Source organism: Biomphalaria glabrata, chromosome 7 (assembly GCF_947242115.1).
Source record: "Biomphalaria glabrata chromosome 7, xgBioGlab47.1, whole genome shotgun sequence".
Classification (NCBI taxonomy): domain Eukaryota; kingdom Metazoa; phylum Mollusca; class Gastropoda; family Planorbidae; genus Biomphalaria; species Biomphalaria glabrata.
Window position 1 is genome coordinate 37561381 of NC_074717.1, and position 16073 is coordinate 37577453.

Sequence of the window (16073 nt, forward strand, 5' to 3'; positions counted from 1 at the left end):
TATCTGCGTAGATCGCCATTATCTAGATGTCTTTCATGCATTGCAAGCGTCTGCCGAGCGCACCTCACTGAATACACGAACCTCTGGATGAGAAACTCCGACCTATTTAGCGGCGCGCAGCCTACCGGTATTACAAACGCCCACACCATTTAACAAAACTTGTATTTGATATCACGATTAGCTCAGCAGTCTTCAATATTCAGAACTGGTTGAAACTTGTTGCGACCACTGCATGCCCCCATCTACAACAACTTCGGGGCTTTTTTCAATTTTCTTGCGCGCAACGAGAGCTATATAGGCCTTCTATGTTTTCTGAATGGCGTTTGATTGTTATGGTTGATTCCGTTTTGTTATGCCTGGAAGCGTGGTTTCCCATCTTACACTTGTTAAAAACATCATGGCTGGTACTTAACAACATTCAAATAAAGCCTTCATAGCTCTAGAATGACATGACACATCTCTAGGCTCTCTTACAAATGAAGTTTCAATTCTATCATGTTATCTTGACAACTTGAAGCGATATGCTTGCGTGATCCCATCGACGGAGAAAAAAAAAACACTGCCAAGATGTCCCCTGTAATTCAAGAATTGAAAGCAGTACATATATATATAGTCCTACAGTTTGAGCTTTTCTAAACAGAATTAAAAAGAGGAAGAATCAAAGCTAATAATCACTCGACGAAGGAGAGAAGCATGTTTTGTGTTTGAAAAAAGGGGAAAAAATATTGCCTATCTTTAATGTAAGGTTTGGATCAGTAAAGCTGCGTGTAAGTTGAACACATTCACACATTCATCCATCCATCCATCCCAGTGGCGCTACAGCCCATGTAGTGCTCTGGTCTGCTTCAACACATCCTTCCATTCAGATCTCTCCTGGGCCTTTCGTCTCCACGCGCTAACCCCAAGCTGATGCAGATCTGCTTCCACATCATCAATCCATCGCTTCGGGGTCTGCCTTTGGGTCGCCTGCCTTTTGGTTTTTGACTGTATACGATTTTGGCTCCTCTGTTATCTGACATTCTTTCAAGGTGACCTACACAGACACACACACAATGTGGATAAATAGAAGTGAAAAGGGCCAGACTTTGATCATTTTAAATACATCACAAGAGTGTCTGCTTGGAAATAAATTACTAAGTCACGAGCTCAGACTCGAAAGAAGAGGGCAAAAGTAAACTTGGCTGGTAGTTATGTTAAAGGTATGAAACTCTAGTTAATTGTTGGCTACAGATCTAGGTCAACTTGGCATTGCCTGCCCCCTTGAGCTTCTGTGGCATTGTACGTCTCGAGAGAATCTCTTTCCTTCGCTGCTTCTCATCTGACTGAAGAGGCCAATCCTTAACACACAGCTGGGGTTGGATATCTAATCACCAGACGCTGTAGCATTTTCACCCTTCTTTCTACTTCTGGTGTTTACACCATCTGCATTCAAGGATTCCTTTTTAATGCTTGCTCTTTATGGGGATCTATCCAGTGTCACTTTCTTCCAACTGTTGGTGTCAATTTAAGAGATACATATAAAGCTCGCATACATAATACACCAAAAGTATGCGACCAGGGGCTCAGGTCACCATACGGTATGGCTTTTGGAAGCCTTTTTCCAGCCAAACGCCATCTGCAATCAAGGATCCTTTCTTAATGCTTGCTCTTTATGGGGTGTCTTTATCCAGTGTCACTTTCTTCCAACTGTTGGTGTAAATTTAAGAGATACATATAAAGCTCGCATACACAATACACCAAAAGTGTGCGACCAGCGGCTCTCGTCACCATACGGTATGGCTTTTGGAAGCCTTTTTCCAGCCAAAAGTAGGTAGACCATGTTTCACTACCGTTGAGCGGTCATCACACAGGTCCGGAAGTCAACGGCTTTGGTATAGGTAGTCAGCAAGGTAATGTCCCACACTCTTTTCTGCAGCTTGAGCTTCCAGGGCGTAAATAAAACGTTCTTTAGACTTGCCTGCATCAGATATAAATTGAAGCACTTTGGGTTTTTTATTTACTGAAATTTTTCAAAGAAGTAGTTAAACATCTTTAAATAGAAGAGTTATTTGTGTCGTTTTAAAACTAGAACAAAGACTTTTATCTCATGAGACAAAGTTGTGAGAAGCACTTTCAGTTGGAAGAAGTATACATAACTAATGTAATTTACTATAAGATTAGTGATATAACAATTACAGAATGATCAACAGCTAGGTCCTGTCCGATTATTTTTTTTAATTAGAGTTAAACCATAAAAATGTTTCAGTACAACTATAGCAAGATGAAGTTTTACACTAAGAAATATTATGAGTAATATATGGCGTCTGTTTGGTGCCTTTCGAGTTTCATTTAACGTGTGATCAAATCGCTTGGTCCCTGTGCTTGCCAGAAAATAATCTCGTTCACCGCTGATCTACAAATAGGCAAAATGGCACTTGTCCTATTAAGTTCTGTTTCGAAAGCAATTTTACTTAAAAAAAAAAAAAGATTTCCTTCTTTTAGTCATAAATTTAAAACACAGTTTTCACAACTACAATAGAACACAGCTAGCCAAGTGGTCTCTATACGTTAGTAACATTCAGTGTCCAACAGGTTCTACGACTTCTGCAAGCTTCTGTAAGCTCTCCCTGGAGAGTAACATAATGAGAGTTCTCGTTTGTTGACCCAGACACTTACTTAGTAGAAACGTAACTGACATACATATACATAGATATACACACACATACACATATATAATACATACACATATATGTGTGTGTGTGTGTGCATAAAGTAGCCTAATGTTTTTTGTAACTTAAAAAAAACATTTTGACTATTTCAGCATGTCACCTGTTGTATATTCCCATGCTGCGTTCTTTAACCGACATTTATTGTCTTCTAATAGAACTAGATCTAGTTTTTATTTCCAGTCTGCTTTTAATAATGTTCTCAAGTCTGAAATATGCTCCTCTCCTTGGCCTTGAACTTTAAAAAAAAAAAAAAGTCGACTGCCTGACCTTTTGCCCGTCTGCCAAACTGCAACTAAGAAGAGCCACGAGTTTTGTTCTGTCCGTCTGCTACTTTTTATTTTGTGCTGGATTTAGTTTCGCACAATTCCAAAGTCATTATTTAGTATTCCTTTTTAATTCAAAGGGTGGGAGATTAAGCTATGTAGATCTAAAATAATGTTGTTTCCTATTATAAGTCTTTTCAGGGAAGGATATGGAGGCCCGGGGGAAGGATTTTTGTGGAGGCTCTAGACACACTGTCGTAAATCCGGAGCTGCATTTACTTATTCCAAGCAGGCCACACGCGTACACTTCTTAATCACGACATTTTTGTCAGCCGTAAAAAAATGCGAAAATAAAAAGTTAGGAAAAAAAGGGTTATGACACGTGGAAATTCAGATATACTTTTATCTCTTTTGTTGAGGCCCCCTTCTTGTGGAGTCCCCGGGGCTGTAGCTCACCTGTCCTCCCTTTAATCCGGCCCTGAGTTTTATTAATTCGGCCCTGAGTATTTTCTGACAACCATTATTGCAGATGATTTATTTATATTTAGATATATTTACATTTTCTATCAACCTCATGGGGCTACATATCCTACTTCTTTTATGATATATACCCTACCTTTACTTTATTCTATTTGAATCTTATGAATCTGAAGTAGCTCACTATGATATTGAAGTTTCTTTCAGGTAAAAAAAACAAAAAGTCGGTTTATTTTTATTTGGTTTTTAATCAATGTTAGTTTCTTAAGATCATATTTCAAAAATGTGTTGTGTTTTTTTAGTTTTAATTTATAATTTTGGTTTTGTTTTATAAGTTTGTGACGTTCCCTCAGAAATATAACGATTATATAACGCCCTAGTCCAAAACCTGCTGTAGGACGCCCCAGGGGGATGTCTGTAATAGAAATGGTGATGGAGGCAGGCATCGTTCGAGCTCGGGACGTCCCGATTGCAGTCTAAAGCGCATACCACACGACTAGGCGGCCTTGATGTTTCTACGTTCTTTTATGTCCACACACACACGCAAGCAAGCACACACTCACGCACACAAACACGCGCACACGCACGCACACACACACACACGTAATAAGCAAATCTTTTTTTTTTCACAGGTCCTATTTGTTTTTAAAATCTTTTCTTTAATGTGTTTGGCAATCATTCCTCAGTTTGTATAAAAAACAGTACAAACTGGAATACACTCACATAAGCTGATCAATGTAATTCTAAACGAAACGTGAATTAGGACAAGACATAGCCGTGTTGCTGTGGGGAACTCGACATAATTAAACATGCTGATTATACATTTTTCTTAATTAAAAAAAAAAGAACCATCCTTAATCCACGATAGAACGCAACTATGAATGATTAAAGTTTGTAGAAACGAAATGTATGAATTTAAGGAGACAGGTGTACCCCCTAATTAAGGTCGGAATTCCTGGATGGGATTGGTATCAAAAATAGTTTGTTTGTTTCTTATCAAACTAAGAACTTAAAACTAAATGCTATTTAACCTTGCTTAGACTAATATTAGAATATGCGTCTTCTGTTTGGGACCCCTCAACTGAGGAAAACATAAAGAAACTTTAGAACAAACACACACTAGAGACGTGAGGGCTTGTGTTCGAGTCCTAAGATTAAAGAGGAGTGCAGGGAGGCTACGATGTCCTAACTGATCTACATATTTTGCAGCATCCAGCACAGACATAGCCGTTGTCTGCCGGGGGTCGGTTAAGGTTCTCTTTCCGCTGTCTGCGTCTGTCCGCGGCAGTAGATTTCTTTTTGGTCTCAAAAGGGTATCCCGCGGCCTATGTGGAAAACAAAAAAACTCCAGCTGTCTTGTTCTTTCGCAAGATTAAAACAAATGAATATTCACATTTCACTAGAGCAGTGTTTCCCAAAGAGTAGTACGCCGCACGCGTAACCTTAAGAGTTAGAAACAGTTAAATGTTGCATCTCATTTTTTAATTACCATTTTTACATTAAGGTAATAAATTAAAATAACATTCTCAATACGTTTTAAATCATATTTTTATTATTATTTTATTTTATATTTGTACAAACTGAGAACTAGTGTTATTTTACATTTTAAGAATAAATTCTACAAAACCAGGAAATGGCTTTGGATAGGTAAATTGAATATGAATGGATAGGGAAAAATTATAAATCGATTATTTAATCTTTCACAAGAAATTCAGTGTTTTGTTTGTGATAGATTGAGTCAAAAATGGTTTGCATGGCTGGAAGATGCTTTGTAAGCTAGTATACCTAGCAGATATATTTTCTGTTATAAATTGCCTCACTTTATCGTTACCAGGCAAAGACATTTCCTTGTTTCATGTTCAAGATACAGTGACCGCCGCAATCACAAAAAGTAAACTTATGGCACAAGAGAGTTGGTAATGGAGAAATAGACTCGTTTCCATCTCTTCATGACAAGTTCGCCGGATAAAATAAAAAGCCGAAACTCTGAAATGCATAGCACAGCAATTGTAGAGTTTGGACTTTGGAAACTATTTCTCTGACTCAAAAATATTGAATGACTAAGATGGTCTCTGTCCGCGGTTGTAATAGAAAAGGTTCAGAAACAAATCTTGTCTTTTTCAGCATTTGTAGACATTAAACAGAAAAAAAAAGATTTCTGGTCCTGGAACTGGAACTCAGATTACAGTTAACGACCAAGAAACCTAATATGATTATCTGTCATCTAAACCCAAACAATTTCATCCTTCTTATCAATCCAACTACATATTACCTGGTTAATAATATAACATTTGATTCTATTTTAAACGTTTGATTGTTTTGTATTTGAATAAATATCTTTTACGACGTATACGAAAATATAGAAGTGGTACTTATATGTCAAAAGTTTGTGAAACACTGGAGTGGAGCAACACCATCAGTAAGCCTTAATCACTTTATAAATGTAGAGATTTCACAACAGAAGACAAAAAAAGTTAATACAAATAAAGAAACACAACATTATTTTAAAAAAAAGGCTTAGAGAAATTTTAACTCGTGTACCTTCTTCCCTATTGGATTTAGAGTACAGAACGGATTGCCTGAATCAGCCAGGAAACCATTGACATAGCAGAGTTTAAGTCTCTAACCAAGTTGCACGACTAGATTAACACATGAATATTTGTTGGGCTTAATTATCTTCTCTTTGGAAGGAACTGTTGCTATTTTTAAACGGAAGAAGAAATGGAAGATTGAAATAAAACGTACAAGGACACCTGGTTGAAATAGAAAAGGTGTTAAAGAACTTCCAAGGAAACCCCAGCTGATTTCACAATTCCCAAAACAATTTTGTAGTTTTATGGAAACTACTACCTGACTTAACTAACAGAACCACTGGAAGGATTGAATGAGCCACAGCGGTAAATGACGCTTGCGATATAAGACAAACTCCAAGTACGAAAATGCAACTTTTTTTTTTAAAGAAAGGCATAGATCTAGATCTATGCTCCATCGGGGCGAAACATGTACAGCCAAATGTCAATGCTCCCATGCATTTGATGTTTAGTGGCGCCCCTCGTAACCTTGGCACCCCCCACTCATCACCTTCTCACCCCCCCCCCCTTCTCCAGCCGTCATTTATCTTGTTCTAGCAGCTACAAAGAGTAATTACCTGGACTGATAGCTGTACACAAATCCTTCCGTCTCCTCGCAGTACAGGCACAGGTAGTCTCCTATGCACAGGTACTCTCCCATCGCATCAGTTCCACGCCTAACCTGCAAGTGGAAAGGGTTAAAAATATCAGTAATGATGTGAACAGATGATCCTAAATTACAATAGAAGAAATGGTAAGCCTATAGGAAGCTACTCTGATGGAATTTCGTTGATGCTAATTGTGTTGATTTTAATTATTGTTAATCTAGGGGGGAAAGGGGGATTGTCAAACAATATTGTCTTGGTCTTAGAATGCTAATTATTTTTGCTCAAACTTTGCTGAAATGATACTCAGAACAAAAAGGGGGGGGGGAATATATAATCAAACACCGAAGATGGACTTTTTGGCCGTTTTGCCGCATGTGGTCGTTTTGGCGCAACCGTTTTATTGAGGGAAATTTTGGCGCAAAATTATTAATCCACATACATACATATACATATACATATATATATTTGATTATATAGCTCCTCCTTCGTGATCGAAGATGAGCACATTTCTCATTTCTTATGGACTCGAAGATGACTGTAAATGCCAATCCTCGCTTTAAAAAGCTGGCCGCATGCCTGGCATGGGTAGATTTGGTCAGTTGCAGATAGGCCTGCTTCTTCTCTCAGCTTTTTGTTGTTTCGGCGCTCTTTCACCTTGGCCACACTTCTTGTTTCAAATCTCGAGACTTACAGCTTCACGCCATGAGGAGAGATCGAGAGCTAGTGCTTCCCAGCCGTGAATGTCGATATCGCATTCCTTGAAGGAGCTCTTGAGAGTGTCTTGATCGCGCTTGTATTGACCTCCCTGGGGGCGCTTTGCTGCACACAACTCCCCATACAGAAGTCGTTTGGGAAGGCGATTGTCTGGCATGCGGACTAAAACGTCGCGTACCTAGTTCTTAATTACATTGGCAAATTTTATAAATAAGTCAAGGAAATTTACATGTAATTCGATCTCACAACCCACTAAAATTTCAGAAAGCGAAGTTAGACATGGTATGGGTGGGTTTGATCAGTTGCAGATAGGCCTGCTTCCTCTCTCAGCTTTTTGTTGGTTTACTAAGTAGTTTTATTTGATAGAACATTAATTGACTTCAATTTTTTTTTTAAATGGTATAGTTATCTACAATAAAAAAAAAGGCTATTTCGCAGTAGTTTTGCAGATTTATTGTACAAATCTTTAGCTATATGCGTAATTTCTTTTTCAAAGATGAAGTTGTGTATATCACGAGCCATACTCCAAGGCCAAAGGCAACAAAAGTGTGTTAAATTTCAGTTGTTTTATAAATGTAATAAATAATACGACTTCAGCCAGTGACTTATTTGTAATTTTTTTTATACGCAAAAATGTTTTTGTGAAATGTTATTTTAAAAAATCTAGTGTTTCTATTTCGTAGACACTTCATTTTAAACTACAGCTTTCGTTTGACTAACTGACTCATTTATAATCCTATTCAATTATCTTATAAGATATAGACGTTACTTCAAAAAAGAAGATGATAACGTCCTTTAGTATCTAAGCACCGTCACACACACACACACACACACTCACACACACAGCGCATTAAAAAAGAATGGTTGAACAATGTGCCACTTAGTAATTAGCTAGATTTTACAAGTGATTTTTTTTTTCATCATCAGTCAATACCAGAATGTACTGCTCAGGACGAAAAAAAAATGCATATCCGATGGATGAGTGTAGAAAGGTTCTGCTGTGAATGTCTGAATCACTGAACTATAAAATAATAATTTAACAGAACAACATCGTTGTGTGGATCCGTTGTTTTGTGCACCTTGCAGGTTAAAGGTCAGGGTTGGATCATTTTAAAGCACATTTAAACATAAGGGTGAAATAAAATTTAAATATTTGTTTTTCGTCTGAGATAGATACATCAAACGAAGGGGAACAACCCAATGGATATTGAAAAAAAAATTAACGCTAAAAAAAACATTTACGGTGGCTTTACTGTTATACATAAGCTGGAATTGAAAAACCCCAAAGTGTCATTTGTAACGAAGTTATATAGACGTTTGTCTAATTTATAAAGTTGAACAAATTAAAATGTCAGTTTGATTGAAAGCATCTTAACTGACAAGAACACACAATATTTGAGATGTAAAGCTGCTTCAAAAAAGCCAGACTTCACTTTGCACGCAAATAGCATTAGTAACATAAAGTAAACATATCTGCCGTTGAATTTTACAGGTGGGGCTTGCTGCATAGCGGTGAATTATAAAAGGGGGTTGTATTACTATAAAGGTTAACAAACGATAACTACAGTAGGTATGATTTGCCATATTTGATTCGGATATTCCTTCAGAGGTGAAGCTGAATAGCCCAAACCTGCCAGGAACCACGGAGAGGACAGCTCAGAGCGAATACCACACATGGCGTATATATGTATATAGTATATAATTAGTAATAATTATAATCGAGAAGTACATAAAAGTCTAATTTATAAAGCGCTGGTTGTGCGTGTCTATGTGTTTCGTGTGTGTATGTTGTTGGTATTTGCATCTATATTGTTATTGTTACAGTAGTTACCCTGAGGTGGTCACTTGTAGTCAAACTAAATTTCCATTCGATATGTTTCAATGTATTTGGTTTTAAATCTACCTTTTGTAGAACATCTTAAAATTTCGATCATTATTTCACTTAACATCCATGGAAACCAGTTGGTCTAATTGAGAAATGAACACAAAATGTCCAATAGATCGATGGAAACGCTGCAGGAAACAATTCGTTTTACGTTTCCAGTGATATATCGTCTGATGTGGCCAGCATGTACGCAGCTTCACGCCAACTTAAAATTTGGTTAAATTTGTTACATTTTGTCTGGATATTTCTAGTTGGTCAGAAAGGGTTTAAGATAATATTGACTCAGTGCACTTCAAAGACTTGACTTTCTTCTTGACGCTATTCATAGTATTGCGCAATGTTCTTTTCCCGCCAAAATGACGATTTCTAGCCTAATAGTTACACGTCTGATAAAACAATTAACTTAAGACTGAACGAACTATCAGGAGACTTCGAAGCACTAAGCAGCAGGTGAGAGATTTGTCAATGGCAGGAAAAAAAGTTCTCCGAGGAAACGCTTAGCCGGGATCAATTAGGACAAGTAAAATCAAGAGGAGGTAAATTCAAAGCTCACTTTGGAACTCTAGCAGAACTAGTTAAAAGAAATTGGTAGTTGTCTCCCTGCTTTCTCTTGGCAAAATAATATTCAAAATTTGTCAACCGTTACAAAAGAGGTAACAGGGGCAGTAAAATCATTCCACTCCAAGGGGAGTTGAGATGGCACAAAGACTGCAGACGATATGAGGGATGATAGATTATAGTAACAATTCCAATTCCAAGCGCAAACGTAAACAAATGGTGAAGATAAAAAAAATGTCAATCTGTTGGTAATACATAGTACTGCTGGCTGACCGCACAAATCAACGGTACAGTAACGATGATAAGCGCCAAAACTATCTGCCTTCTAGTTGGCAAAAGTAAAAAAAAAAAATTTAAAAAATTAAAACTGCTAATGCTATTGTCTAAACTCAGGGACAAAACTTTGTAGCTTTGTGCGCTATCTCGTTACCATCATCGAAGCGTTAATATTTTTTAATATGTAAAATACGTGTTAAATGCTTTCTATGTAAAAAGTTCCGCTAATGTGACAGTTTTTGCCTTAAATTTCTAGACATCTATTATAAATAATTTTTTAAAAAGAAGGATTTAGCAAGAAAAGGAAATAATTTTTGCAATTCTTTTCAAAATGAGAATTTGCTGGAAATGTACCAATCTTCTAATAAGAGACGCCATCCTTAGCCAATACATCTGACACTTATCTTACATCGTTGAATGGCGCCTACAGAGTATGCTTGTTTAATTCAGACCGTCTCGTGGACAAATAAACATACATGCATGCATTATTTACATATTATGCGGAAGCATATCACAAGGAGGAGTGAATAGGCAGAAGTCTGACCCATATAAACAAGATACTTATCCGCGAGTAAATATTTAAAGTGAGAAATACCAAAGCGATGTGGGTAGAAACGATGAGGATGTGAATCATTAGTCGCATTATTTGTATAATAATGTGATAAACAGAGAGATGAGAAGAAGGAAATAAAAGTTTATAAACATATTGAAGTCTCTGAGACTTATGCATGAGTTTACAAAGTAAAAAGGTTAACACTAATAATCTATTTTATTTGATACAAAAAAAAAGTCATATATTTTGTTTTTCTATATTTAGGATCAATATTTCAAACGGTTATTTCGAAAGGCCTGATTTGAAAATGTAACATGTGCTAGATTTTTTCGCAGTTCAAGTCTGTGCAGCAATGTGTGCTAAGCATGTGACATAAGAAAAACTTGACATAATCATTTTAATTGATAAAACAACAAGGATTTGAATTAATTTTAATTATAGCACTCTGTACACGTATACAAATATATATCTGCCTTAAATGTCCAAAAATAATGTTTTGCTAAAAAAAAGGGTACGTCAAAGAATAAGGCTCAGTCTCGAACTAATCTGGTCTTACATGACTAAGACCTGTATGTAGATTTGAACTACAAAATACATAATACAAAATAACTAGAACCAGACGAGGAAAGCAAAATGCCTACGTTGGCAGGGTCATGGCCGAATGGAAGATGAACGTATTCCGTGAGTCATCCTTTATGGACCACTCACGCTGGTACAAAGTGGTCGACCCCTTGTCCGATATGTGGATGTCATCAAACAGGACCTCAAAGCAGTAGACATCGATGTTGTCTACTAGAAAGACATCGTGGTACTCAAAGCAGTGGACATCGATGTTGACTAAGTACTAGAAAGACATAGTCCTACTCAAAGCAGTTGACATCAATGTTGACTACTAGGAAGACATAGTCCTCCTCCAAGCAGTGGACATCGATGTTTATTACTAGAAAGACATAGTCCTACTCAAAGCAGTGGACATCGATGTTTATTACTAGAAAGACATAGTCCTACTCAAAGCAGTGGACATCGATGTTTATTACTAGAAAGACATAGTCCTACTCAAAGCAGTGGACATCGATGTTTATTACTAGAAAGACATAGTCCTACTCAAAGCAGTGGACATCGATGTTTATTACTAGAAAGACATAGTCCTACTCAAAGCAGTGGACATCGATGTTTATTACTAGAAAGACATAGTCCTACTCAAAGCAGTGGACATCGATGTTTATTACTAGAAAGACATAGTCCTACTGAAAGCAGTGGACATCGATGTTTATTACTAGAAAGACATAGTCCTACTCAAAGCAGTGGACATCGATGTTTATTACTAGAAAGACATAGTCCTACTCAAAGCAGTGGACATCAATGTTGACTACTAGGAAGACACAGTCCTACTCAAAGCAGTGGACATCGATGTTGACTACTAGAAAGACATTGTCCAACTCAAAACAGTGGACATCGATGTTGACTACTAGGAAGACATTGTCGAACTCAAAGCAGTGGACATCGATGTTGACTACTAGGAAGACACAGTCCTACTCAAAGCAGTGGACATCGATGTTGACTACTAGAAAGACATAGTCCTACTCAAAGCAGTGGACATCAATGTTGACTACTAGGAAGACATAGTCCTACTCAAAGCAGTGGACATCAATGTTGACTACTAGAAAGACATTGTCCAACTCAAAACAGTGGACATCGATGTTGACTACTAGAAAGACATAGTCCTACTCAAAGCAGTGGACATCAATGTTGACTACTAGGAAGACATAGTCCTACTCAAAGCAGTGGACATCAATGTTGACTACTAGAAAGACATTGTCCAACTCAAAACAGTGGACATCGATGTTGACTACTAGGAAGACATTGTCCAACTCAAAGCAGTGGACATCAATGTTGACTACTAGGAAGACACAGTCCTACTCAAAGCAGTGGACATCGATGTTGACTACTAGAAAGACATAGTCCTACTCAAAGCAGTGGACATCAATGTTGACTACTAGGAAGACATAGTCCTACTCAAAGCAGTGGACATCAATGTTGACTACTAGAAAGACATTGTCCAACTCAAAACAGTGGACATCGATGTTGACTACTAGGAAGACATTGTCCAACTCAAAGCAGTGGACATCAATGTTGACTACTAGGAAGACATTGTCCAACTCAAAGCAGTGGACATCAATGTTGACTACTAGAAAGATATAGTCCTACTCAAAGCAGTGGAAATCGATGTTGACTACTAGGAAGACATTGTCCAACTCAAAGCAGTGGACATCAATGTTGACTACTAGAAAGACATAGTCCTACTCAAAGCAGTGGACATCAATGTTGACTACTAGGAAGACATAGTCCTACTCAAAGCAGTGGACATCAATGTTGACTACTAGGAAGACATTGTCCAACTCAAAACAGTGGACATCGATGTTGACTACTAGGAAGACATTGTCCAACTCAAAGCAGTGGACATCAATGTTGACTACTAGGAAGACATTGTCCAACTCAAAGCAGTGGACATCAATGTTGACTACTAGAAAGATATAGTCCTACTCAAAGCAGTCGAAATCAATGTTGACTACTAGGAAGACAGAGTGTCAAAGAAATCTCAGGACGGTGAAAATGTTAAAGCCTTGGCTTCAGCTCTAGAAGAAAGGCGAGCCAAACAAAAGATGGCTAAAAATGTTTCTCCAGATAGGGCTCTACAGATACATGTAAAGGTGCTCTACAGATACATATAAAGGTGCTCTACAGATACATATAAAGGTGCTCTACAGATACATATAAAGGTGCTCTACAGATACATGTAAAGGTGCTCTACAGATACATATAAAGGTGCTCTACAGATACATGTAAAGGTGCTCTACAAGATGAAACATAGTCGTTCTACACACACACACACACACACATACATACACAAACACACCGTGTGTGTCCATCATTCAATGCAACAGTTCCTATTCAATAGCTATAGTGTGTATACATTCTGAATGTGCTGAAGGTTATTTCCATTGCCAAGCGTAGTTTATAGAACCAGGAGCCAGGGGAAAAACCAAACGTTTGTATTTGTTTCTACCCAGAAAACAATAGTCAGCATTTTCTGAAGCTGTCGGTTGAAAAAAAAAAGTTTAAAATAGTCATAGGTAAACACGTATTTCCTTTTGTTTTTCTAACACTAGATGTTGTTGTTGTTGTTTTGTTGTAAGTCTATGCAACACAAACGTGCTGTTTACCCAAAGATATCGAAACCCATTGTTTTGTCATTATCACCGACACCTCCCCATATCAACAACAACATACACTCACACACCGACACTCACACATGTAAGTTTATATTTAAATAACAAAGACATGGACCAAATGTTTTCTTTAGTACATTAAACGCCTTCAGCCCCCGTCCCCTATAAACACCTTTGTCCCCCCCCCCCCAACAAAAAAAAACAACAAAGAAAATAAATAAAAGTAGTCGACATATGTATTAACAAAGGTATGATACATCTTATGCCTCATAAAGACACATCCCTCGTTCCATATGCTAGGACAAATTTGTACAAATGCTCCTTCTTCCCTAGTGCTATTAGAGCATGGAATGGGTTGCCCTAGTCAGCCACGAAAATCAATGACTTGATAGTCTTTAAGTCATTGATTAACAAGCATGACTAGATTGATCTAGGAACACGCGTAGAATGTAACCATCTTATTTTTCGAAGTAATGTCTGTACTTTATAAGATAAGAATTGTCTCTGGTGTGTTCTTGTCAACTTTGGATGTTCCCATTTCTTCAAATTCAGACTAAAATTTATTTTTTTTCAAAGCTAAGAGATCTATAAGAAATGTAGAATTACCGCTTCATTTGTGTGTCACTCGAGTAAATAGCATGTCTTTAATTTCTATTTGTCTAAAGAGTACAATAATAGGGCCATGTGAAACTCAGCTTAATCTTCGGAATTTGAAGACAATGGCAAAAAAAAAATAGTATGTCAAAAATGAGATTCTCTTGCTATTCAAACAGAACTCAGATTCAACAAGATGAAAAGTTTGAGGCAGAATAAAAAAGTGTCTCTATTCTAAAATAAACTGAGCAAATAAAATCTTCCTGTTTACTTGTGTCTCGAGTTACTGTAACCATAGACGCCCTTCTAGTCGTGGATGGATCTGTTAACTAAATGTAGACAATTTATTCTGCAAAAAGTCTATATTTAGAGCAATTTTTTTTTCTCACCTCAACCCCAGCCCCTTTTTTTTTAGGAAACAAAAAAAAATTACTAGCTGGTTATAGCTCATCAAATAGAGGTTAGTCCAAATTACAAGAACAGCAACAAAACTTTCTCAGATAGAAGAGCAATCACAGAAACATAGAGATAAAGTCTGTGAAGTCAGACAACAAGCACCGTCGAACTTCCTGTAAAAAGAAAGAAAAGGACTTGCAACTGGAATAATATTTAGACCCACGAGTAGGCAGTCCATTTTAGACTCGCGGGCCATGGGAGTTACACCCATTGGAGAAAAGCTAAAACAAATACCATCTATCAACAGGTATGCTTATCTGGGAAAAGTTTGTGTTTTGAAGTGTTTGTTGTGTAGGTGTGTCACTGAGGTCATGCGATAACTCTGTATGTGAGTTATGTCAATACGTGCACTTCCAGGGCTCACGGGGGAAGAAAACCCTCCCTGGCTCTTGCATCGGCAGCATGTGGGGGCCGACCTTCATGTGCGCTCATTGTTACAGACATCAACAGATATGTGCGTTTTTTTCCCCCACTCCATAGCCGAACACAATAGTTAATTAATTGATCGTATCTCTATTTACAAAGCTTTCTTTAGAGCGTTAATCACCCATACAGGCAGGATTCGTTAACCTAGTAGTTCGACTGTATTGACGTCACAGGGGGGTGTCTGCCCATTCTTGTTCTCAAGTTAAAATTCACTTTTAGAATAAGACTGAAAAAGTTTTAATTGACACTTTATTGGTTAAAATGTTGTGTGCCATATATTTACCAATCTCAGTTTTTAATTCATAATTCTGCAACCCAAACTAGTTTATAAATTGTTTATTTACGAAGAAGATTCGTTATGCTTCTAAGATGATGTACGAAAGTGTGCTCAACGAGAACATCCATCGATATCGCATGTTACTATCAAATAGATAGAATGATCGATTAGGTCTTAGGTCAAAACGTAAACAATATTGACATGTGAAAAGATCATGGAATAAGTCGAGAGGCAGGCCGCAGAAACGCTGGGGACATGGGCGGAAACCAAAACTTAAGAAGACTTAGCAAGGGCAAATAAAAATGTAAGAATGTAGGTCACTTGACGATATCCCTTGTCTTGACCGTTTATCAGTCTATGGCTCTCAGTATTTACATGTACGCTTCAAAGTATTATGCTAGGCACTCCTCAAAACGTTTGCACCCAGTGCAATTGATGAATACAGTAAGTTTGTCATCCATGTTTTCTTTTGTAAACC

At 37.4% G+C, this 16073-nt stretch overlaps 1 protein-coding gene across 7 annotated transcripts in view; it reads right to left on the minus strand.

Moving 5' to 3' along the window:
- Positions 1-16073, minus strand: part of LOC106068995 (inositol 1,4,5-trisphosphate receptor-like) — a 132313-nt gene that overhangs the window by 62357 nt on the left and 53883 nt on the right. For all 7 annotated transcript variants that reach the window (XM_056035022.1, XM_056035023.1, XM_056035025.1 and 4 more), the window contains exon 2: positions 6597-6700. In XM_056035022.1, coding sequence (XP_055890997.1) covers positions 6597-6679 — 83 coding nt within the window. In that variant the 5' untranslated portion in view covers positions 6680-6700. The remainder of the gene's footprint in view (positions 1-6596; positions 6701-16073) is intronic.